The sequence below is a fragment of the Candidozyma haemuli genome, assembly GCF_002926055.2.
Source record: "Candidozyma haemuli strain B11899 chromosome Unknown E_2014730914, whole genome shotgun sequence".
NCBI lineage: Eukaryota > Fungi > Ascomycota > Pichiomycetes > Serinales > Metschnikowiaceae > Candidozyma > Candidozyma haemuli.
This window is the reverse complement of record NW_020289903.1, coordinates 89214-113192: the sequence shown is the minus strand read 5'-3', so window position 1 is coordinate 113192 and position 23979 is coordinate 89214. Positions and strand designations below refer to the sequence as shown.

General features: G+C 44.1%; 12 protein-coding genes and 3 non-coding genes across 15 annotated transcripts; 10 read left to right on the top strand and 5 right to left on the bottom strand. All coding sequences in view use genetic code 12, as the record gives it.

Annotated features, from left to right (window-relative positions):
* Positions 1-139: 139 nt before the first annotated feature.
* CXQ85_003232 (uncharacterized protein) lies at positions 140-601 on the top strand (the record flags this gene model as incomplete). The annotated part of the gene is made up of 1 exon (XM_025486882.1): positions 140-601. The coding sequence occupies one exon, from the start codon at positions 140-142 to the stop codon at positions 599-601; it is 462 nt and encodes a 153-aa protein (XP_025340330.1).
* Positions 602-971: 370 nt separating this feature from the next.
* CXQ85_003231 (putative ATP-dependent RNA helicase) lies at positions 972-3791 on the top strand (the record flags this gene model as incomplete). The annotated part of the gene is made up of 1 exon (XM_025486881.1): positions 972-3791. One exon carries the CDS (start codon positions 972-974, stop codon positions 3789-3791), a length of 2820 nt encoding a protein of 939 aa, XP_025340329.1.
* A 223-nt stretch (positions 3792-4014) lies between these two features.
* CXQ85_003230 (uncharacterized protein) lies at positions 4015-5638 on the bottom strand (the record flags this gene model as incomplete). The annotated part of the gene is made up of 3 exons (XM_025486880.1): positions 4015-4112; positions 4138-5546; positions 5595-5638. The coding sequence occupies 3 exons, from the start codon at positions 5636-5638 to the stop codon at positions 4015-4017; spliced, it is 1551 nt and encodes a 516-aa protein (XP_025340328.1).
* Positions 5639-5904: 266 nt separating this feature from the next.
* Positions 5905-5977, bottom strand: CXQ85_003229. Its single transcript has one exon. It is a non-coding gene; the product is annotated as a tRNA-Ala (tRNA).
* A 10-nt stretch (positions 5978-5987) lies between these two features.
* On the bottom strand, positions 5988-6061 carry CXQ85_003228. The gene has a single exon. It is a non-coding gene; the product is annotated as a tRNA-Ile (tRNA).
* An 892-nt stretch (positions 6062-6953) lies between these two features.
* CXQ85_003227 (tRNA (guanine-N2-)-methyltransferase) lies at positions 6954-8318 on the top strand (the record flags this gene model as incomplete). The annotated part of the gene is made up of 1 exon (XM_025486879.1): positions 6954-8318. The coding sequence occupies one exon, from the start codon at positions 6954-6956 to the stop codon at positions 8316-8318; it is 1365 nt and encodes a 454-aa protein (XP_025340327.1).
* A 525-nt stretch (positions 8319-8843) lies between these two features.
* Positions 8844-9836, top strand: THI4 (thiamine thiazole synthase; the record flags this gene model as incomplete). The annotated part of the gene is made up of 1 exon (XM_025486878.1): positions 8844-9836. The coding sequence occupies one exon, from the start codon at positions 8844-8846 to the stop codon at positions 9834-9836; it is 993 nt and encodes a 330-aa protein (XP_025340326.1).
* A 362-nt stretch (positions 9837-10198) lies between these two features.
* CXQ85_003225 (cleavage polyadenylation factor subunit) lies at positions 10199-12586 on the top strand (the record flags this gene model as incomplete). The annotated part of the gene is made up of 1 exon (XM_025486877.1): positions 10199-12586. One exon carries the CDS (start codon positions 10199-10201, stop codon positions 12584-12586), a length of 2388 nt encoding a protein of 795 aa, XP_025340325.1.
* Positions 12587-12787: 201 nt separating this feature from the next.
* Positions 12788-13162, top strand: SMD2 (mRNA splicing protein; the record flags this gene model as incomplete). Its single annotated transcript, XM_025486876.1, has 1 exon — positions 12788-13162. The coding sequence occupies one exon, from the start codon at positions 12788-12790 to the stop codon at positions 13160-13162; it is 375 nt and encodes a 124-aa protein (XP_025340324.1).
* A 373-nt stretch (positions 13163-13535) lies between these two features.
* MEC3 (Mec3p) lies at positions 13536-14498 on the top strand (the record flags this gene model as incomplete). The annotated part of the gene is made up of 1 exon (XM_025486875.1): positions 13536-14498. The coding sequence occupies one exon, from the start codon at positions 13536-13538 to the stop codon at positions 14496-14498; it is 963 nt and encodes a 320-aa protein (XP_025340323.1).
* Positions 14499-14626: 128 nt separating this feature from the next.
* Positions 14627-15805, top strand: SER1 (O-phospho-L-serine:2-oxoglutarate transaminase; the record flags this gene model as incomplete). The annotated part of the gene is made up of 1 exon (XM_025486874.1): positions 14627-15805. One exon carries the CDS (start codon positions 14627-14629, stop codon positions 15803-15805), a length of 1179 nt encoding a protein of 392 aa, XP_025340322.1.
* A 148-nt stretch (positions 15806-15953) lies between these two features.
* Positions 15954-17939, top strand: CXQ85_003221 (GTPase; the record flags this gene model as incomplete). Its single annotated transcript, XM_025486873.1, has 1 exon — positions 15954-17939. One exon carries the CDS (start codon positions 15954-15956, stop codon positions 17937-17939), a length of 1986 nt encoding a protein of 661 aa, XP_025340321.1.
* Positions 17940-18052: 113 nt separating this feature from the next.
* On the bottom strand, positions 18053-21228 carry ILV1 (threonine ammonia-lyase; the record flags this gene model as incomplete). Its single annotated transcript, XM_025486872.1, has 3 exons — positions 18053-19644; positions 19963-20580; positions 20649-21228. The coding sequence occupies 3 exons, from the start codon at positions 21226-21228 to the stop codon at positions 18053-18055; spliced, it is 2790 nt and encodes a 929-aa protein (XP_025340320.1).
* Positions 21229-22303: 1075 nt separating this feature from the next.
* RPS10 (40S ribosomal protein eS10) lies at positions 22304-22972 on the bottom strand (the record flags this gene model as incomplete). Its single annotated transcript, XM_025486871.1, has 2 exons — positions 22304-22620; positions 22921-22972. 2 exons carry the CDS (start codon positions 22970-22972, stop codon positions 22304-22306), a joined length of 369 nt encoding a protein of 122 aa, XP_025340319.1.
* Positions 22973-23869: 897 nt separating this feature from the next.
* On the top strand, positions 23870-23941 carry CXQ85_003218. Its single transcript has one exon. It is a non-coding gene; the product is annotated as a tRNA-Glu (tRNA).
* Positions 23942-23979: the final 38 nt, after the last annotated feature.

Here is a 23979-nt window from a genome sequence, read left to right as displayed (position 1 = left end):
GTCATGAAGAAAAATTGTACTATATTAAAGGCCGCCAGAATCTGCCAGGCATGCATATAACCAGTAGCGACCAAGTATCAACAGTTCGTGTACATCATAGACCTACCAACTACTATCTTAACATCATCAACACACAACAATGGCCATACATTTCACGCTATTGCTTTCCAGGCAAGGAAAAGTAAGATTATCCAAATGGTATCACACGAACTCTCAAAAGGAGAAGGCTATCATTACGAGAGAATTGACAACACTCATATTGTCGAGACGAGCAAAAATGTGCAACATTCTTGAATACAAAGATATGAAGATCATCTACCGTCGTTATGCATCATTATTTTTCATTATGGGAATCGATTCCCTGGACAACGGTTTAATAGCGTTGGAGGTTATTCATAGATACGTTGAGCAAATGGACAAACTCTACGGCAATGTATGCGAACTAGATATCATTTTTGGATTTGCCAAGGCCTATCATATACTTGACGAGCTAATTTTGGATGGCCACATAGCAGAGACATCAAAGAAAGAAGTCGTGAAGAAGGTAACGCAACAAGACGAATTAGAGCATATGGACGAGTTTGAGAACATCTTGGTCTAGACGGGAACAAGCAGACAAACTTATGAGCATCACGGACTCATAGAAGAATCCCTCGGGAAACCATAACCCACGAGTCTTCGAGGTATCCACCAGGCTGGTTTGGTGAGTAGTGACCGAGACTTAGGTAAAGATCTCCAAAAAAAAAATAACTCCAAATAGAAAAAGAGAGGGAAATCTACGAACGCTGAATGTAATTTCATGAAAAGCATTTATTCTATCATGCTGTACTTTTTCCTCTACTGTCAGGTCTACTGGTAACCTGTAGTAGCATAGGGTACCCAGTACATCCGTGCACCGCATATTTCTAGTGCGATGGTCTTCCCAGAAAAGTGTCTAGCATCTGAAGGTCTAACCCTATTTCAAAGCATTAATGTCTGACGACGAGGGTTTTGATATTACCGGGTCTCTTGCACTCCAAGGCAAGGAGTACGATTCCGACTCGTCCTCTGGTTCCGACTTCAGCGACAATGAAGAGATCAGGGACGTGATTTCTTCAGACGATGAGGCTGATGAGGTAAAGAAAGATTCAAAGAAACCAGCTAAGAAAGTGGTCAAACCGGCAATGCCGAGTCTTGAACTCTCAGACGATGAAGCTGATGAGAAAGCTGATGAGGATTTGTCCTCTTATTTTGTCCAGAACAACCCTACTGCTAAGAAAGCTAAGGCAGGTTCATTTGCATCTTTTGGTCTTTCCAAGTTCGTCTTGATAAATATCGCCAAGAAGGGTTTCAAACAGCCTACCCCTATTCAAAGAAAGACTATACCTCTTATCATGGAGAACCGTGATGTGGTTGGTATGGCCAGAACCGGTTCGGGTAAGACTGCTGCATTCGTGTTGCCAGTTATTGAAAAATTAAAGTCACACAGTGCCAAGGTCGGTGCAAGAGCAGTCATCTTGTCACCTTCAAGAGAATTGGCTCTACAAACCTATAAGCAAGTTAAAGAATTTAGCCGTGGTACTGATTTGCGCTCTTTGGTACTTATCGGTGGTGATTCTTTGGAAGAACAGTTTTCTTCTATGATGTCAAATCCTGATATCATTGTCGCAACTCCAGGTAGATTCTTGCATTTGAAAGTCGAGATGCAACTAGATTTGAGTACCGTGGAGTACATTGTCTTCGATGAGGCTGATCGTTTGTTCGAGATGGGATTTGCAGAACAGTTGAACGAGTTAATCGCATCCTTACCCGAGTCCCGTCAGTCGCTTCTCTTTTCCGCTACTCTTCCAAGATCTTTGGTTGATTTTGCCAAGGCAGGTTTAACAAACCCTGTTTTAGTGCGTCTTGATGCAGAGACTAAGGTTTCGGAGAATTTGCAAATGGCCTTTTTCTCTACCAAAAAAACCGAACGTGAAGCTGCGTTGTTGCATATCATTCAGGAAGTCGTAAAGCTACCAGTGGCTACCGAAGAAGAGCTCGCTAGAATAAAGGCCGAGTCCAAGAAGGCAGATGAACAATCTGATGATGAAGATAACAATAGAGACAAGGATAAGTCGAAAAATAGGAAGAAGTTCAAGAAGCAAAGACTTCCTCCAGCGAATGTTCTACCATCGAAACACTCGACCATCGTTTTCGTTCCTACGAAACATCATGTCGAGTATATTTCAGGCCTCCTTAGAGACGCCGGTTACTTGGTCTCCTACATATATGGTTCCCTTGATCAACGGGCTAGAAAAGAGCAGCTTTATCGTTTCAGAATTGGTTTCACAAGTTTGCTTGTCGTCACAGATGTGGCCGCTCGTGGTATCGATATTCCAGTCCTCGCTAATGTTATCAATTTTACCTTACCCGCATCTCCCAAGATCTTCATTCACAGAGTGGGTAGAACCGCTAGAGCAGGTAATAAGGGTTGGGCATACTCCATCGTTAACGAAAAGGAACTTCCTTATCTTCTTGATTTGGAGCTCGTGTTGGGTAAGAAGATTTTGCTTACTTCAATGCATGAAACGAAATGTGAGCTCCTTAAGGAAAGTAAAGGAGATGATTATGTCGAACCGAGAGTCTCATACACTGATAGACTTGTGTTAGGATCTCTTCCCCGTGGACCTTTGGAGACCTTCGAGGAGATGTTCGAAAATTTGTTGAAGAATAACTACGACCTCAAGACATTGAAAGACGTGGCTGCAAAGGGTGAGAAGCTTTATCATCGTACAAGGCAAGCTGCCTCTGTTGAATCTGTGAAGAGAACTAAAGAAGTTTTGGAAACAGACGCATGGGATGATCAACATCTAATCTTCGGACCTAACTTAGAGAAGGAGAAGGAGAAGTTCCTCGCCAGACTCACTAATAGAAACACGAAGGAAACTGTCTTTGAGTTTTCCAAGAAGGGCCGTGAGAAGGAGGAAGACGGTATGGTCGTTTTCATGCAAAGAAGACGCAGGCAAATTGCACCACTTCAGCGTAAGGCAAAAGAAAGAAGGGATCTACTCGAGCAGGAGCGTGCTGCTGGCTTGACCCACAGCATCCAGGATGAGATCTTGAAGTCGGATGCTGGTGAGGTTGGTTATGCTGTGAAGTCCGTGGAGGCAGGTGAAGACGAATTGCAAGATGCATTCGAAGATGCCGATGAACTCTATGCCAAGAAGAAGAAGGAGAAGAAGAGTTTTAGGGACCCCAATTTCTACATGAGCCATCATGCTCCAGCAGCAGAAGCTATTGAAGATAAGCATTACGGTTTAAGCTCGTTTGCAAACGATGCAGCACACGCTACATTTGATTTGGACAATGATGAAAAGGTTCAGAAACAGTCACAGGTGATGAGATGGGACAAAAAGAAGGGCAAATATATCAACTCCAGGTCCGCTGACGATACCAAGTATATTATCAGTGAGTCTGGTCAGAGGATACCCGCCACTTTACGTTCTGGTAAGTTCGATGATTGGAGAAAGAAGAGAAACATTTCGTCTGCACAGGCTGGCATGGCTGAGAATGCTTCTGACAACAATCAGAACAAGAGGTTCAAGCATAACAAGGTTTCTGCTCCTAAATTGCCTGATAAGTTTAGGGATGACTACCATAAGCAGAAGAAGAAGGTTGGTAAGGCCGTTGATTCTGGCGTGAACGTGAAGGGCTTCCACAAGCCTGGACAAAAGGATGAATTGAGACTGACAGAACAGATCAGAAAGATGAGAAACGTGAAGGAGAAGAGGAAGGCTAAAAATGCCCGTCCTACTAAGCGCAGAGGTAAATAAAACTACAGCATCATTTATAGACAAACGGTTTATTGAACACACATGTATTGGTATAGAGAGGATCAGGCTGAGTAAACGAAACTTTGGATCTTTCACTCTCTTTCCATTTTTTTTTTTCTTTTTTTCTTCTTATTTCAATTCTTTTCTTTAACAATTGCTTGTTGAGTATTTTGATATTTGCTCCAAGGATTTTTATTTTATTGTGTCTTTTGATTCCTTATTATTACAAAATGTCTGAAAATAAGCACCGCTTATCTTCTTCCTCTTTTTCCGTATGGGTGATAACCACCACGGCTTCTGTAGCCGCCTCTTCCTCTGCCACTAGATGGACCTGAAGGTGGTGCACGTTTAGGACCCTTTGGTAGGTTCATTCTGCGACCTTCACCATTGTCACCACTTGGGCCACTAGGTGGTGTACGTTCGTGATATCTACGTCCTCTGTCACGTCCACCGTTATCACGTCCACCGTTATCACGTCCGCTGTCACGTCCACTGTCACGTCCGCTGTCACGTCCGCTGTCACGATTGCTCTCCCAACCACTGCTTTCATTGGCGTTACCTGTGTCACCCAGGTCGTTGTTAGAATCATCGTTCTCGGCACCTTGCTGTTGAGGGTTCAAGGGTTGTTGCTCGGGCTGATCTTGCTGGTAGCCATTGCCTTGAGCTGCGGCCTGCTGCTGTTGGAACATATACCATTGCATTCTCTGCCAATACTCTTGCATCATTTCTGGGGTAGCACCCTGGAAATTAGGCATGTTATTTCCACCTGGTAATTGCATAGGAAATTGACCATATGTATTGTAAGGATTGAACTGTTGCTGCTGTTGTTGCTGCTGTTGTTGTTGCTGCTGTTGTTGTTGATGGTAACCTTGGTTCTGATTCAGTTGATGCAGACCTCTTGGTTCGGCACGCTTCACCTCCATTGCCTTGCCTTTTAAAGTTAAATACTTGTTAACACAAACCCTATCTACTGCTTCAGGTGAGTCGAATGTGATGAAACCGAAACCACGGGATCTACCCGTATCCTTGTCAATCATGAGCTGGGCATCGATAATGCGACCAAATTCAGAGAAAAAGTCATTAAAGTCTTTCTCATTCACAAGTGGATCTATACCTCCAACAAAAATCTTACCAACCTTGTCTTGTTCCTCTCTAGCAATGGCTCTTTTAGGATCAATCAACTTTCCGTCCAAAATATGATCCTTCCTAATAACTTCATCTACCGCCCTTGGATCTTTGAATGTTAAAAATCCAAAACCACGCGATCTTCCAGTATTTGGGTCCTTCATGATGGTATAGTCCGAAATCTCGCCATACTTCGAGAAGTAGCTCACCAACCCATCTTCCGTAGTGTCCCAATTGAGACCACCAATGAACATCTTGCCACTGTCTCTACCCAAGTTGGAAGGAGGCATCCTGCTTGGCTCTTGTTGTGGAGGTGGTGGTGGAGGAGGCTGCTGGAACTGGGGTTGAGACGCCTGTTGGTCCTGGTTGAACTGAGGAGCCAGGGATCCACCATATGGCTGCTGTTGGTAAGCTGATGATTGATCGCCCAACGGAGCTGCGTTCTGCTGAGGAGCGGCGGGCTCGGTGGCCTGGGGTACATTGTCAGCCGGGTTCAGTGCTTGAGGTTCTGAGGCTGCTGGTGTCTCTGAAGGAGCAGCAGGTGCTGGAGGTGCTGGACTTTTAGCCTCTTCTGCTTTTGGAGCAACGTCAGATGGCTTCGTCTCCGTTTTTGTATCTTCATCACTAGCGCTGTTAGTATATTGTGTGTGAGATGCGACAGAAAGGTATAATACATACTAGATGTCTTCGAAAAGAGCCTCGTCTTCGTCGAATGTGGACATATTTGGTGATGCAATACAGTCAATTATGAGTAAATCAATGTATTGAGAAGTATAAAACTAATCAAACTATCTATTCACTGATGGAAGTACGGGCTAGCGAGGCTTGCCATAGTAATTTTCGTTGATACGTGAGTGCGGTTGGTGTGCACATAACCACATTTTCACGTGACCTATAACTGGAGAAGAGTAGGCAAAGCAGACTTTACATGGCAATACTAAAGGCCAGCAAAAAGAATTAAAAATATTGTAATGAAAAACTTAAAAAATGGACGAGTCCGGATTCGAACCGGAGACCTTTCGCATGCTAAGCGAACGCGCTACCAACTACGCCACACGCCCTGGAAAGAAGTGGTCCCTAGCAGGATCGAACTGCTGATCTTGGCGTTATTAGCACCACGCCTTAACCAACTGGGCCAAGGGACCGACTTTCTGAAGATTAGAAATTTTGAGCTGTTTAAATAGTACAGTTTGGCAAAACGTTCAAATTCAGATATTTTGATAAACAATTAATTTTTTTAATGTTGATAGCAATATTATTCTAATCCTTAAAATTGAAAAATCTGCCGGAAAAACAGGAATTTGGAAAGAAAAGCTGTTTTCTCGATATATAAAAGGTATTTCAATTTAGCTAGATATTCTTCAAATACGTTAGGTTAAGTCTTATGGTAAAGAAAGCTTAATTCTTCATCGACGTTCATGGTGGGGGCAAATACAGCATAGGCGATGGCCCTGGAATGGGTGTAAGGCCTGAAGTGAAAGCAGCTGGTCTAGCTCATCACAATACCAGCATTTTGTGAGCCCAAAGGTATCAACTTCCAAGTTTCGAAGTATCATTTAGAAGTATTTGTGGGGGAATAGGACGGTTGTCATAAAACCATCACTCTTGATGGTACTGTGCTGCGATAGTTGCAACCAAGCGTGTCATGATAACGTTTTAAAGTAAACAAACATTTGGATATCTAATTGGTACAGTTTTGCCTCATATCATAATAATTTAATTTTAAAGAGTTAGTTTGTATCATAAGTTCACGATATTTCCAGGAGCCACCACTGTACACCAGTTTCTAAGTTTTGGGTGCAAATTGTCAAATGTTGAGAAACGTTTTACAACCTTGTAAAATACCAGAATAGACCAAAATTCATTTTCTCACGATTAGCCTATCCAGAACATAACAATTTACCTTTTCCTTCGTTTTTTACTAGCCCAACCACTCTGTGGCTGCTGATCTACGACTTTGGCTCAGAGGTCTTCGCTGCGCACCTACATAATCCTCAATGCGTATCAATCGCATCTCAGACAGCTCTCCACTCATCGATGAAAGATTACATTATCAGCTTTGCACAAGCTTTTCCCAACTTTCGAATTGCTGAGCTAGAGTCCTTGGCCGAGCTCAACGGCATCGAAGTTGATTTCCAAAACCACAACGAAAAGAAACCGTTCCTTAAGGTCCAGCTTGAAGACGATGAGCAGGCGAAAAAACTCATTAAGAGATCCATTTTGGCAAAGGGGATCTACGAGCTCTGGGGAGAGGGCAAAGATTTGACCGAGCTCCATGAAAGCATACAAAAGAACTCTCTGGATAAGTTCGACACTTACAAGCGTAATACATTTAGGTTCGACTTTGTCAGCTTCATGGGTGCCAAAACTACCGAGGAGAAGATCCAAACCATCGACAGTTTTAAGTATCTCGGTTTTGAAGGCAAGATCAGACTCAAGAATCCTGAGGTGATTTTTGCCGTGCTAGAAGAATACTTTGTGTCTGGCCAAGAGAGAGCGGAAAAGCCCGACTACCTTTGGTTCGGACGTCAAGTGGAGACGAGTGCCCGTTCCGAGGGCGTGGTTGAGCAATACGACTTGAAAAAGCGGAAATACATTGGCACAACGTCTTTCGATGCCGAGCTAGCACTCGTGAGCTGCAACATTGCACAAGTCAAGCCTGGCAAGGTGGTATATGACCCATTTACAGGCACTGGATCTTTCTTGGTTGCAGGTGCATACTTTGGAGGATATCCTATGGGCACGGACATTGACGCCCGTTCAGTTAGAGGCAAGGGCCCCAACAACAATCTCCTTTCGAGCTTCCGCCAGTACGGTACCGCACTGCAGTTTATTGACATTTGGACGATGGACTTCACAAATAATGCGCTTAGAGAGGACTTTGTAATTGACACAATTGTATGCGACCCGCCTTACGGCGTGCGTGAAGGCCTAAAGGTTTGTGGAGCCAAAGACCCAGCTAAAGCTGCGGGGAGAGAGCATAATGTGGTAGATGGAGAGCTCGGCTTCAAGCGCCGTGATTTCATTGCTCCCAAGAAGCCCTACCACCTTGCCAATCTCCTAGATGATTTACTTGAATTTTCTGCGGCTAGAATGCCAGTTGGCGGGCGCCTAGCTTTTTGGATGCCGACTGCCAATGACGAGTTTGTGGAGCATCATATCCCACAACACGAAAGACTTGAGCTTTTGTATGTGCTAGAACAAGAGTTCAACAAATGGTCTCGTCGCCTTGTGGTATACGTGAAGAGGGATGAGAGCTACAAGGGTAAGACGTACAATGGCATGCGCAGCGAACAGGTAACGCACTTCCGTGATAGATACTTCAAGAGCTTCAATGAAAGAAGCAAACAGACCGTATCTAGCCAGTTAGGAGACTTGAGGATTTCCGGGTCTGGGCCATAAAATTACTTCTCAGGGATAGCACACCGGTACACAGCCATGAATAAGGGTGAATTGTGAGCAACTTAAGCCATGGGACAGAGTCGACCCTGAGATAAGCTGCTAGCTAACACTTGGGAGTTGCAGCTATGCGCTTAGGGAGCCAAGGGTTGAGACAATTACCAGTGTCTCTAATAGCTGCCTTCGCGTCAACGTACTGTACAAAACCGTTTTGCACCCATGAACGTGCGTCAAATGCATTTACAGGGTCTCCTCCTCGAGAGCGGTCCATACCCAAATGTCTTAAGCTAAACAGAGTATGCGTTTACAAATCCAAGGGGCTCCCCTACACCAATGTGACTTCGTCGGTCCATAGCCCTTTTGATTGGCCCTTGGCCAGCCCGATTCTCAATTGGGGATGGCGTCCACTCCTTTCACAATGCTTTTTGGGTCATTTTTCAAGTCTGCTAAGAATATAAAATCCCCCCAATTTTCCCTCCCTTTTCGTTCTTCTTTTCTCTCTATACCTCTAAGTAATTAACTTTTATTATGTCTCCTCCAACTATGGTCCAAAAGCCTGTCGGCTCTGTCGGCAACCTCAAATCCCCAGTGGTTCGCCTCGACTCCGGTGCTAACGATGCTCAGGTTAGCTTCGCTGACTGGGAGAAGTTCAACTTCGCCCCAATCAGAGAGTCTACCGTCTCCAGAGCTATGACCAAGAGATACTTCAACGACTTGGACAAGTACACTGAGTCTGATGTTATCATTGTCGGTGCTGGTTCCGCCGGTTTGTCTGCTGCCTACGTCTTGGCCAAGAACAGACCAAACTTGAAGATTGCCATCATTGAGGCCTCTGTTTCTCCAGGTGGTGGCTGCTGGTTGGGTGGTCAATTGTTCTCTGCTATGGTCATGAGAAAGCCAGCCCACTTGTTCTTGGATGAGCTTGAGATTGCCTACGAGGACGAGGGTGACTACGTTGTCGTCAAGCACGCCGCTTTGTTCATGTCTACCTTGATGTCCAAGGTCTTGCAGTTCCCTAACGTCAAGTTGTTCAACGCTACCGCTGTTGAGGACTTGATCACTCGTCGTGACGAATCTTCCGGTGAGTTGAGAATCGCCGGTGTTGTGACCAACTGGACTTTGGTCACCTTGAACCACGACACCCAGTCTTGTATGGACCCTAACACCCTTAACGCTAACGTTGTTCTTTCTACTACTGGTCATGACGGTCCATTCGGTGCTTTCTGCGCTAAGAGATTGGAGACCTTGAGACCAAAGAGCGCCAACGAGCCATTCGAGTTGGGTGGCATGAGAGGTCTTGACATGAACAAGGCCGAGGACGCCATTGTCAAGGGTACCAGAGAGGTCGCTCCAGGTTTGGTTATTGCCGGTATGGAGTTGGCTGAGGTTGACGGTTCCAACAGAATGGGTCCAACCTTCGGTGCCATGGCTCTTTCTGGTGTCAAGGCTGCTGAGTCTGTGTTGAACGTTTTTGACGTCCGCAAGAAGCAGAACGAGGCTACCTACGGTGGCTTGAACTAAGTATTTTCTAGTACTGATATCATGTTGACAATGAATTTCTGATCTAATTATAAAGAAGTGTAAGTACGTAGGCGCGATATTTTGCAGCCATTCCAGATGACACAACGTAGAACATTCCTGACATGATTTCTCTTGACCGTTAAAGCCATGCACTTATATCAAAAAATGGACGTAGAAAGCCACTTCGAAACTTCCGATTTTTTTACCACACAAACATGTTTGATGCTTTTACGGCTTAATTCTGTCTATATGCTTTGAAAAACATTAATGTACTGCACACTGCGTACAAAAGTTCAGCAGACCAGTGTACGAGATTTTGAAGATTCTATCCATCACCATCATTCATCCAGCCTAACCCCAAGATGGCTATTGACAACCCGAGTGAAGATCCGGCGGATAACTTCAAATTCTTCGGCTTGGGAGGATGTAATGAGGTGGGGCGTTCGTCCCATATATTGGAGTATAAAAACAAAGTTATTATGTTGGACTCTGGTGTCCATCCAGGTCTCAGCGGGATGAATTCATTGCCATTTTTCGATGAATACGATTTATCCAAAGTCGATATCTTGTTGATTAGTCATTTTCATTTGGATCATGCCGCTTCATTGCCATACGTGATGCAACAAACAAACTTCAAAGGCCGTGTTTTCATGACCCATGCAACCAAGGCCATCTACCGTTGGTTACTATCAGATTTCGTCAGAGTTACATCTATGAACGGTGGTGGCGATGAAGGAAGAAGCGAAAACAACTTGACGAACGCTTCAGGCTCTGCCAATCTATATACAGACGAAGACTTGATGGTTTCGTTTGATAGAATTGAAACTATCGACTACCATTCTACTATTGAGGTCGATGGTATCCGTTTCACTGCCTACCACGCTGGCCATGTTCTTGGTGCTTGTATGTACTTTGTTGAGGTTGGTGGCCTCAAGGTTCTTTTTACAGGTGACTACTCTAGAGAGGAAGATCGCCACTTGAAGGTTGCCGAAGTCCCACCCACACGTCCTGATGTTTTGATCACAGAGTCTACATTTGGCACAGCTACTCATGAGCCAAGACTAGAAAAAGAAGCACGGTTGATGAAATTGATTCATTCGACTATCCTAAAAGGTGGCCGTATTCTTATGCCTGTTTTCGCATTGGGAAGAGCACAAGAATTACTTCTTATTTTGGAGGAGTACTGGTCACAAAACAAGGACATTCAAAACGTCAATATATACTACGCCTCTAACCTTGCACGAAAATGTATGGTAGTGTATCAAACATACACCAGCATCATGAACGACAGCATCAAGGTGAATGCAGCAGGTTCCGCAAAATCCAACCCTTTTGATTTCAAATTTATCAAGTCCATCAAGAGTGTTGATCGAGTTCATGATATTGGGCCATGTGTGGTAGTGGCATCCCCAGGTATGTTGCAAAGTGGTGTCTCCCGTCAGCTTTTAGAGAGATGGGCACCTGAACCCAAGAATGCAGTTATCATGACAGGTTATTCGGTTGAAGGAACAATGGCGAAGGATCTTCTTCGTGAACCACCTTCGATTCCCTCCAGCAATAATCCAGAAATGACCATCCCTCGACGTCTCACGGTCGATGAAATATCTTTTGCGGCGCATGTAGATTTCATCGAAAACTCGGGTTTTATAGATGAGGTAAGCCCCAAGAAAATCATTTTGGTACATGGTGACAGTAACCCTATGGGTAGACTCAAGTCTGCATTACTCAGTAAGTACCTGTCCAGGAAGGGTACAGACGATGAAGTCAAGGTATTTAATCCTAGGAACTGTGAGGAGGTCACTATAGGATTCAAGGGAGCAAAGATGGCTAAGGTCGTGGGAAGTCTCGCTGAAGCTCAAATGGAGTTGATAAAGAAAGCGCTCCACGAACAAGAGACAAAAGCTAAAATTGAAGAAGTTGATGACAATGGTGTCAAAAAAGAGGACGACATGGCTGTCGAAAAGAGTGACGATGCTACCAAGAAAGAAGACGAGGATGACACAGAAAAAGGCACTAAGATAATAGACACAGGCATCAGAATATCTGGAGTCCTCATATCCAAGGATTTTGATATGAACATCATGAGCCTTGAAGATTTACCGGAGTATTCTCAACTCAATACTTCAGTCGTTAAGTCTAATGCCAAACTCAAGGTGCACGCTAATGTCTCATTGATAGAATGGCATTTAGAGCAGATGTTTGGCCACATCAGCGTCGCGAAAGACGATAATGAGACTTGGGAATGTGCCATTATGGATATGGTATACATTACTGTTAACAAGGTAGAGTCAGCAGGAGCCTTGAATGTGACTGTGGAATGGATTAATGATGATTTGATGGGAGATTCGCTAGCAGACAGTATCGTTGCTATTCTCCTTTCGATAGACTCTTCGCCAGTTTCGGTGAAGATGACTTCTCAGCATTGCTCTCATAGTCATGTCAAACAAGAAGATGATGAAGATATGGTGAAACAAGAGGCACCAAAGAGAGCTCATGCCAACAGCGATATAGCCAGCCGAATCAAGAGAATAAGTTCTCTCTTGAAGTCGCAATTTGGTGACTCAATCAAGAAAAACGATGGAAAGGAAATTGTCATCGTGATAGGTAAGAACGAAGCCAAGGTTGACCTTAACAAGCTTGAGGTTGAGTGCGGTTCAAGAGTACTCAAGGATAGAGTGGAGAACATTGTAAAAAGAGGTGCCACACTTGCTGCTCCATTGAGCTATCCTGAAAAAATGGTCTCAGTATAAGAAAGGAAGGCTTTCGAAGAGACATGTATTTAATGAATAATGATAGACCCTAGAAGGAAATCTGTATGACTTTCGTGCATAGAGGGAAATATCGAGATACATATCAAGCTGTGCGACATCGTCTCAACTTTAGTTTAACCTTAGTTAACTTTACCCAAACTTATAACTATATATGTCGTATGTTACAGAATTTTTTTAAGAATGAATTTTTTGTTTAAGGATAATTTGCGTACTAACATCAGTGAACTTATAGATCGTCCTCGTTCAGAGCTCACAGAGAGTGAACTTCAAGAACTAGAAGAGTTTGAGTTTAACCATGGCCCACTATCACTCATTCAAAACTCTGTCAAGACAGGAAATCCAGTGATGATTCATTGCAGGAATAACCATAAACTTCTTGCCAAGGTGAAGGCATTTGATAGACACTGCAATATGGTTCTAGAAGATGTGAAAGAACTTTGGACAGAGACAACGAGGAATAGTAAAGGCAAAGTCATCAAAACAACCTCAAAAGAGAGATATGTTGTCAAGCTCTTTCTCAGAGGAGACTCTGTTATTATAATATTGAGAGTCTAAGATGTTTACTGGGAAGCATGGAGGATACGAAGAGGAAGGGTTCAGACAGAGATGACGAAGCAGACGCTCGAGTAGACGAAAGTATTAGAACAAACAGAGCGGTAAATTGAAGACGATTTCTGCTTCTGTCTTTGGTTCCCTTGCTTACTCATGAGAAGTACTGCTCAGGATTGGTTATATTCACCAATTCGAAGGCTTTACCGCAGGGCAAGGATGTCTTACCCTCTAAAAAGTTAATTCGCATAATAATACACAAACGAAAAACTATCAAATGTAGCTATTTGTTGAAATATTCCTAAACTGTATTAAAGGTTCTTACATGTTTGACCTACGCGTATATCAGTGAAGGCGCACTCATCAACTCCACAATACCATGAAGCTCAAACTTCGAACGCAGAGCACAGAAACGCTTAAAATATGCTTCTCACAGATAAGCAGTCTCAGAAAGTTTGTAGTGCTTAGGTTTAGCCCCGAGCAGCTCCTTGCTATTCTGATGAAAGACACGTCCTTGAACCAGGAACCTCAGGTATGGTGCAAGTTTCGAATGCTGGCCATCTTCAACGAGATCGAGATCCAAAGTCTTAGGAATGACGTGGTGCTACTAGAGATAAACATTGAGCTCTTCCTCCAAACGCTTAAGAACTTTGAGAAGGCTGACAGCCACGATCTCAGTATTCGTTTGCAAAGGAAAGAAGCCTCATCAGATGGTGCCACCAGTGGAGGTGGCAGAACAGCGTCATTGGCTCTTTACTATTCTGATCTCACCACCTCAGCTAATACAGTCAACCATACGTTCAGAATTCCTGTCAAGATTCTTAAAGGGTCCACTGATCTACTACAAGAGCCGGAATTGCCTAGGGTTGATCTAATGATGCGTCTACCTAACGAGTTCTCTTCTACCTACAAACGTCTAGATAAGTTCAAGAAGAACTTGGCAAGTGATCTAGTTACGATCAAAGCGAGCAGAAGGCGAGGCGGTTACTTGGGCTTTGTTCTACAGGAAGATGGTAAGTTCAAAGTGACGATACGGTGGAATGATAAGCTAGACGTCCAAAAGCCCAAGTTTTCCAACTTGGATACTGACAGTCTACGAGCTCAGGCATTACAAGAGCCCGAAGAAGAAGTAGATGAGCATGATGAGCTGGAAGATACGGAAATCGTGGTTAAGCTCAAGGACTGGAAAATGGCATCGAAGATCGTGAGCACGTGTAAAACAATCATCTTCCTCATGTGCCACCAAGAAGCATGTGTGTTACATTGCTTGCTCGATGATACGGATGATGTCGAAGTGCTCTATTATCTTAGTGCAGTGAAAATTCGTGATATGGAAGATTAAATTGGGTGATCCAATTAACCGGTATCTGTCAATCATCCAAGTGACTCAATGACTCGTTCGCGCGACTAATAAATGCAGCAGCCATTGAACTACTTCCCAGGAGCAATTCAATTTCCAAAAGCTAAAACATGTCCATTTTAGAACGTGAAGAGCCTCATTACTTTGGTGCTGGTCCAGCTTTGCTACCATCCGATGTCCTTAAGCAAGCTGCTTTGGACTTGATTTCTTACGATGGCCAGAACTTGGGCATCGGTGAGATCTCTCATCGTTCGAAGCCGGCTATCAAGGTCATTGATGACACTAAAGCTAATATCAAGAAGTTAATTGATGTTCCAGATACTCATGAGATCTTTTTCATGCAAGGTGGTGGTACCACTGGTTTCTCGTCCATCGTCTACAACATGATGGCTAACTATGCGAAGAAGCACAACTCGAAGAAAGGTAGAGCTGCTTATGCGGTAACTGGTGGTTGGTCTAAGAAGGCTGCTGAAGAGGCCCTGCGTTTGGGCTTTGACGTCGACGTTGTCTTCAATGGCAAGGAGAAGAAGTTTGGTGACATTGCTCCTTACTCTGAATGGAAAGCCATCGACAAAGACTCCACAGCCTACTTGTACCTCTGTGACAATGAAACCGTTCACGGTAATGAGTTTCAATCGATCCCAGATTCATCGTACTTGCCTGAGGGTGTCGAATTGGTTGCTGACATGTCATCCAACATCTTGTCTAAGAACATTGATGTGAGCAAATATGGTGTCATTATGGCCGGCGCTCAGAAGAATCTTGGTTTGGCTGGCTTAACTATCTACATTGTCAAGAAGTCGTTGCTTGAACAAGCTTCTGACGAAGAATTGAACGCTGCTGGTATCCCATTGTGCCCTATTGCTTTCCACTACCCAACCGTGGTTGCAAACAACTCTGCCTACAACACCATTCCAATTTTCACTTGTCAAATCTTGAAGTTGGTGACCGATAAACTCATAAAAGAAGGCGGTATTGAGATTATTGAGAAAACCAATGCTCACAAGGCAGACATCTTGTATGGTGCTTTGGACAAGCACACTAGTTTGTTCAACTTGCCTGTTACCAACAAGGATGTGCGTTCTCGTATGAACGTTGTCTTCACTTTGCCAAGCGATGAATTGACGAGTGAGTTCCTCAAGGGTGCTGAAGAGAAGAAGTTGACTGGCTTGAAGGGTCACAGATCTGTTGGTGGTATTAGAGCATCGATCTACAACGCCGTCTCTACTCACAGTGTTGAACTTTTGGTTGACTACATCAACGAATTTGCTGCTTCCCACAATGCTTGAACCTGTTTAGAAATGAATTGAAGGATTATTATTTATAAATCATTGTCTCTTCTGTAGTGGGTGCAAATTGTACTACCCTGTTGATGCGCACTGAAAAATGTAGGAGGGATGCTGCCTAGATCCTACTCCAAGATAAAACCTGGTCCTCATGATTCACACAGCGCTACGAAGGCCACTAGGTTTTGGTCTTCAGAGGGCTTCACATCGAGGTCTACAATCGACACAACGGATCTTGTCGACCCCCAAGACAGCAGCTACCCAGGACAAAAAGATCAATCTAGACAAAGAAAAGCATATCAAATGGGTATACGATAGAATCGATAAAATCCCGCTAGAAAATTATAGAAACTTCAGTATTGTTGCTCATGTCGATCATGGTAAATCGACGCTTTCAGACAGACTACTAGAGCTTACTGGGGTTATTGAAGCAGGCTCCAACAAGCAGGTTCTCGATAAGCTAGATGTTGAGAGAGAACGAGGCATCACCGTGAAAGCACAAACATGTATGATGTTTTACCAGGACCCAAAGACGAAAGAAGACTATTTATTGCATTTGGTTGATACTCCTGGGCATGTGGATTTTCGTGCAGAAGTATCTAGGTCTTATGCATCTTGTGGTGGTGCTCTCTTGATCGTTGATGCATCTCAGGGTGTCCAGGCCCAAACAGTTGCTAATTTCTATTTGGCATACAGCATGGGATTGAAGTTGATCCCTGTAATCAACAAAATCGACTTAGATGCCGCTGATATTCCTCGTGCGATGGACCAGGTCGAAACCACATTCGAATTGGACAGAAACGATTGCATTCCAGTCAGTGCAAAAACAGGACTCAATGTCGGCAATATTCTAGAATCGATTGTTAAAGATATCCCTCCACCAGATGGAAATCCAGAAGGAAAGCTTAGAGGTCTTCTTGTTGACTCATGGCATGATCCATACGTTGGAGTGGTAATGCTTATGTACGTCAAGGATGGCTGCATCAAAAAAGGCATGAAATTACTCTCAGCACACACAAACAAAAAGTACGATGTCAAGGAGGTTGGTGTCATGTACCCAGACAAGCTTCCAATGAGCCAGGTGGGTGCTGGACAAGTTGCATACATTATCCCAGGTATGCGTAATCCACGAGAGGCCATGATTGGAGACACATTCTTCCAAAGCGGTAACCACGAGGGACTTGAGCCACTTCCAGGCTTTGAAGAACCTCAGCCCATGGTTTTCGTGGGTGCTTTTCCTGCTGATGGTGGTGAGTTCAAGCTGATGAACGACCATATCGAGCATCTCGTCCTCAATGACAGATCTGTCACTTTGCAAAAGGAGACTTCCAATGCATTAGGTCTTGGCTGGAGACTAGGATTCTTGGGATCCCTTCATGCGTCCGTTTTCCAGGAGAGACTAGAAAAGGAGTATGGGGCTAAAATTATTTTGACAGCTCCTACAGTGCCGTACAAAATTGTCTACAGAGATGGAACAGAAAAGATTATATCCAATCCATCTGACTTCCCAGGAGTCGAGAAGAAGCATCAAAATGTTGAGAAGATCCAAGAACCTTTTGTTACTGCTATCATGACTATTCCTGATGAATATGTTGGAACCGTCATGTCCTTATGTGAAAATTCCAGAGGTATCCAGAAGGAGCTTGAATATTTGCAGACTGGACAGGTGCTTCTCAAATATGATATTCCTTTGGCTCAGCTAGTGGAAGACTTCTTTGGGAAACTCAAGGGTCTTACAAAAGGATATGCGTCGTTGGACTACGAGGACGCTGGCTATGAAACATCTGATGTGGCCAAATTGGAGTTATGTGTGAACGGTGAACCACAAGATGCGTTAACTCAAATTGTTCATAAGTCGCAGGCGCAGTCAAGAGGTAAGGACTATGTCGCTCGTTTCAAGGAGTTTTTGAAATCACAACTTTTCGAAGTTGCAATTCAAGCTAAGGTCCTGAACAAGGTTGTGGCAAGGGAGACTATTAAAGCTAAAAGAAAGGATGTTACTCAGAGATTGCATGCTGCAGATATCTCGAGAAGAAAGAAGTTGTTGGAGAGACAGAAGGAGGGAAAGAAACAAATGAAATCAACAGGCCGTGTACATATCAATAACGAAGCATATCAGGCATTCTTGCGTCGTTAATAAATAACAGACTTGCCGAGTCTACAATAATACAAAAAGATCGAAAGGTATATGTACTTTTTTATTCTTTTTTAAACCGTTTCCCGTGTAAGCTAACCTATATTATCATCTTATTAATTGCACAAGAACTTTCTGTAGATGATATTTTCCGTCTCATCAATGTACTTGTAGCCAATTTGGTCCAAGAAGGCGTGGAACTCCTCCTCGGTGGCGGACTCTGGGAGAACAAAGCCACAAAGAACTTTGCCAATATCATTGCCATGGTTTCTGTAATGGAACAAAGTGATGTTCCAGTTATCCTTCATAGCTTCCAAGAATCTGGTCAAAGCTCCTGGTCTCTCGGGGAACTCAAATTGATACAATTTCTCTTGACCAGGCTTGAGAGTATGGTCAGTGGGCTTACCACCCACAAGGTAACGGCCATGGGTCTTGGCCAATTCGTTGTTGGAAATGTCGAGAACAGTGAAGTCAAGTTCCTTCATAGCTTCAATGATAGCTGGAACCTCCTTGGACTTGTTAAGAACGTTGAAACTGACGAAAATGTTAGCTGGGTGATCAGCATTCACAAGTCTGTAAGAAAACTCAGTGATGGATCTTGGGTGGATGAGCTTCTGGAGCTTGACGAATTCACCTGGTCTGTCTGGAATGGAAACAACAAAGGAAACCTCTCTTCCTTCACCAAGAACAGCTCTCTCACTGACGAAACGCAATCTGTCAAAGTTCATGTTAGCACCAGAAAGAATTGGAACGTACGTCTTCTTCTTGTGGTCAATCTTATCAGCGGTATCTGCAATATATCTCTTCATACCAGCAACACCAAGTGCACCGGATGGCTCAACAATCAGTCTGGTGTCCTCAAAGACATCCTTGATAGCTGCGCAAAGCTCATCAGTATCAACTCTGACAACTTCGTCGACATATTGTTGACAAAGTCTCCATGTTTCATCACCAAGAATCTTCACAGCAGTACCGTCGGCGAACACACCAACCCTGTCGAGCTCCACCAGTTTCTTGTTCTTCAAAGACTGATACAAAGCGTCAGCGTCAAAGGTTTCAACACCGATAATCTTGACGTGAGGAGCCACTGTCTTCAAGTAAGCAGCAACACCAGCGATCAAACCACCACCACCAACTGGGATGAAGACGGCATCCAACTCATCCAAGATGAGCTGAGTAGTCAATTCCAAACCAACTGTACCCTGACCTGCGATAACGTAAGGGTGGTTAAAAGGAGGGATGTTGGTCAAGTTATCAAGTTCACTCAACCTTGCACATTCTTGTTTTGCAGAATCAAAATCTTCACCGTATAAAACGACCTGGGAGCCAAGTCTGGAGACATTTGAGTACTTGATGGATGGAGTAGCAGTGGGCATGACTATGGTAGATGGAATATTGAGTTTTGCAGCGGAGTAAGCCACACCTTGAGCGTGGTTTCCAGCTGAACATGCAATGACACCGTTAAGTGGGATCTTTGGATTAGAATGTAATTTTGCAATCATGTTGTAGGCTCCACGCAACTTGAAGGAAAAGACTGGCAAGAGGTCTTCACGTTTTAAATGCACATTAGCGTTGCAACGATGTGACAAATTAACAGCATGTGTCAATGGAGAGCCACCTTTGTCAACAACATCGTACACTCTGGACGTTAAGATCAATTTGGTGTAGTCTGGGTTACCCTCCGCATCAAACTCAACAGCTTTAAGTTCTGGATATTTTTCTTGTGCAACTCGAGCAGAGGATGTAAATGTATTCTTAAATGTACATGAGCGAAGGGTTGAAACTCCACTTCTTAATAGGGGAACCCCAAAACGGGTGTGCTGAAGCATACTGTTTAGAGAGGTGGTTGACTGTTTGAAAAATTAGAGACTCTTCACCATGACTCAGGCGAAGTATGCGCGCCGTATGTTCCTCGCCGGGGCGTACAGGCTGCCTCCCGAAGAGCATTCGTAAATTGCACCCAAATGGCACCAATTGCCTAGAAGATTGTAATTGGGATTAGGTGGGTACAATTAGCTGAGATTACTGATCTCGAGAAGGAAGTCCAGATAGCTGATGGTCGCGACACCAGAAAGATCCTTATCATACTGCTTAAAGATGTCAGTGAGTTTCCGAAGATAGACTAACAATTCGATAAATGCATCGAATTTAAGTTTACCAACGGAGGTACCGTCTGTTGTAGATTCCTTATTGCTGAACTTCTGGAAGAGATGAAGAACAAGGTCCACATTGAGCTTGTAGCCGATTTGCTCGAGGATTCTCTGGAATTCCCCGAAAGAGATGTCACCAGACTTGTTCAGATCAGCGGCAACGAAAAGCTTCTTGTAAGCAGTCAAATACTTCCAAAGAGACACGAACTGGTCGAAGTTGAGGCCTTTCGAGGTTGAAGAGCCCGAACTGAAGAGCTTGAGCATAAGCCTAACTGTAGACTCTTGGAAACGGGTATTATCAAAGTTTAGAAGTGCCATTGACAACTCTCTAGCGGAAATTCTACCCAGATGATTGACATCGACCCTATCGAAGGTGGCACGCAATTCAGCTTCAAGCTTCTGTTTACTGGACATTTTCGAGCCCTCCGAGACATTCTCTTTAGAGCGATTCTGACCCGTCCACAGGCCAGGAGGAGCCTTCTTCAGTGTGGAAGCTTGAGAAACATGGGGGACCCTTGGGAAGACGAGCCGTACGGTTGGGCTGGAGGTTGGGGTTGCAGACTCAGCGAGACCTGGCGCTGCTGTTGCTGAGGATGCTGAGGCGGAGGCGCATGGCTCTGTGGAGGAGACATGTATTGATCATACTGGGGCTGGCTTGGAGCAGCCTGAACCTGCGGTTGAGGTTGGGGCTGTGGCTGCGACAGTGTGTACTGTGGTCTATAGTTCAGAGGCTGCGGAGCTTGCTGAGGTTGTTGCTGCTGCTGGTAATACTGAAGCAGATTAGAATACTGTTGTGGAGGTGGAGCATTGGCATATTGCTGGTAGTATTGCTGTTGCGGAGGCTGTTGAGGAGGTGGAGCAGCTTGCTGATAAGCAGGACGCGAAGGTGTTGGATAAGACAGATAAGCTTGGCCAGGCTGCGTCGAGTAAGGGCCTGGAGCCGGTAGCGAGTGAGACAGCTGCGATTTGTAACTTTGGCCCGAGTTTTGGTGTCTCTGAGGGTTCTGGGAACCACCATGGGCGCGACGAGACTGATGGCCATGTTGTTGATGGTGCGGCTGGGAATGGGATGGCTGGCTTCCACCGACCACATAAGTGGCCTGCTGAGGAGTCGGATAGACTGGTAAATCGTCCGAATTCATGGCCCTAAGCAATTAGTGAGTTATAGTAGGGAGAAAAAGAAGTACTTCTACGTGAATTGAAATGGTGCGTGAGAGCGTGGTAGGTAGACGTGACCAGTGTACAGGACGGTGACGCCAAAGACAGCAGTAAACGACGAGATAAGTGGAGTAAAATGGAAATATCGGGAAGAATAGAGAAGTCTGATTGTATTAGAAAACACCTGTTTCTTTCAGTTTTCGTGGTACTGATCGTGTGTCCAGATCTTATGGTCTCTTTGTCTCGCTGGATGCCTATATTAGGAAATTAGGACAGGTCTTGCACCCATTTCTCAGGACACACAGTTGAGGTCTAGGAGACACTCATTTGTAGGCTTAGCGTTATATAAATAGAAAATATCAAAAACTTAGTTTTGCTGGTATTTTATATTGTAAACAAAGATACTGGTTGTTTTGTTGGTCACCACCCGTGGATAAACGTCTTTTGTGGCGGTTTACACGAAACGCGTCTTCTGTAGCACATTCATGAGGCGCTATATACTGGCAATACGAGGATGACAGTAGGCAGGGTCCCGAAGACACAAAAGGTAGGGTTAATTGAACGATCAAGTGGATTGTGAGTGAAAAGATGGAGAATAGTCCGCCGATTGTCGAGAACGGCTCTACTGTTGCTTCTAAGGGATCAGTATAGCTTAGAAAGTATGACTAGATCTATGAGTCTGGGAAGGGCAGTATTAGAGATCCATTGGTCTGGCCTTTTAATGTTTAGGTATCTGTTAAGGCTAATTTAGTGTATTTCACTGACACCAAGGACCTCAGCTGACTAGTTACTGTAACTTTATCTCTTCGATTACTATTACTTCATCTTTCTTTTTTATTGCTTTATCTCTTCGAAGGGAATCACTTTCAGTAGTGGCCTCCAAAGTAACCGAAGAAAAGCTTTATTTTCAAATGGTTATTAATTTTCATTTTCGAAGTTAGAAGAAAGTCAACTTCCATCCTACAATGTATTCTTAGGATTCTTTATTAGAAATGGAAAGTATACAAAATAACATCAAGCCAGGGAAAACAGGGATGGTCCGAGTTTATTGATGCATGCTTAATCTCTGGCTCTTCTTCTGTAGGAGTCACCACCAAATCTTCTTTGAGGACCTCTGGAAGCAGGTCTTGGTCTCTGAGCTGGGGCACCCTTCAATCTGGTCAAAGGCAAGATACCTTCTGGGATGTTCAACTCGTTTCTGAGGAACTCAACACCTTCGTCAGTCAAGGTGTAGTAGTACCATTGCCAAGAGAACTGAGTCTTGACGTAACCCTTGGAGGTCAAAGACTGCAAAGCCTTGATGACGTACAAGTTCTTGGTGTCAATCTCCTCGTGCTTTGGCTTGTTGAAGTCCTTCTCAGCAACAACAACACCCTCTGTTTTGTTAGTATATGATTGTAGATTGGAAGTACGTAACCCAGTTCGCTTAGTGGTGGTTGCAATGAATCAGCATGGAAGTTGGGACAAGTAAAGGTTGGACTAAACGAAACAAAAAGCTCCAGACCAAAGTAGCACGGCTCACAAGCCATACACTTTATTCATGGCATCTTTCTAGTTTCATTCTTTCGTTGGATCTTCCCATGATTGGGTGCTGGTGGTGATGGAATGGAAGCAGTTCAAACGGGGACTGATGGGGATACGGGGAACTGGGTCAGCAGAATTAATTTAAAACATACCTTGGAAGAGGTACTGGTGGATCTTCTTTCTGTCGTCCTTTGGCATCAACATATTGGCGTGGAGTACTTGAGACTATTGAAGGTTGTTGAAAGTAGGAATACAAATTTTTCTTTTTTTTTTTCCACTTTTCCTACACTGGAGTCTGTCGCACTGGTGGGAGGACAGTGAGAGGGGCTAGGTGCAGGTCACCATATCAATTTTTTCGGGGCCTCACTATACTTCAGCTATAGTGCTGACGGTATATAACATTGATTCTACTAGCTGAGGTGGTGGTGTACGAGTGCGAAAAATGCTAGGCACGTGGACCAGGGCTGAAGCCCTAGATGGGTTATGGCTGCAAAAGGCAACAGGAGGTGACCACCAGGTGGTTGAACGGAGGCAGTTTTCAGTATTAAATGTTATGATTGGGACAAAATGGTGCCAAGGTAATTATAAATAGTCGATTGGTTCTTAATTGAATAGACTATGGTGGGATTGTATGTCCATGGCGCTTACGACTGGATCTTAAGAGGTGGCACCAACAACGCCAGGAAGGCATTGGCCAGAAAAAGATACATTATATTAGGATATTAAAGATTTGAAAACATTCATGATGGCCAGAGCTCAAGATATTGATGTACGTGAGGGCTCCTTTATTGAAGTTGTTCTCATAGAGCGAGCTGTTAATGCATTTCTAGCAGGACCACGAACATCTGGAAGGAAATGAACAATCTTATTCGATAAATTAATTGGAGAGTAACATAAACTGCTGATTTAAAAGAGCTGAAAAGGCGAATTGGAGGAGTTATTCTGCAAAATAGCTTAAAACGGCGGACTTTGGCAAAATCCGGACTGGGAAACGTTTAAGTAAGACAACAAAAACACATCAGGAACACTCGTTTTGCTTATTTTGGACGTTTTGCCAAATGGTAGTGAATGTCGCCTCATTGAACCTCCCACTTCAACAAATCCGATATGGTGTAATGGCTAGCACAGTTCGCTCTCACCGAGCAGATCGGGGTTCGATTCCCCGTATCGGAGCTTTCTTTTTAATTTTTCGACACGGCGACACCCGTATA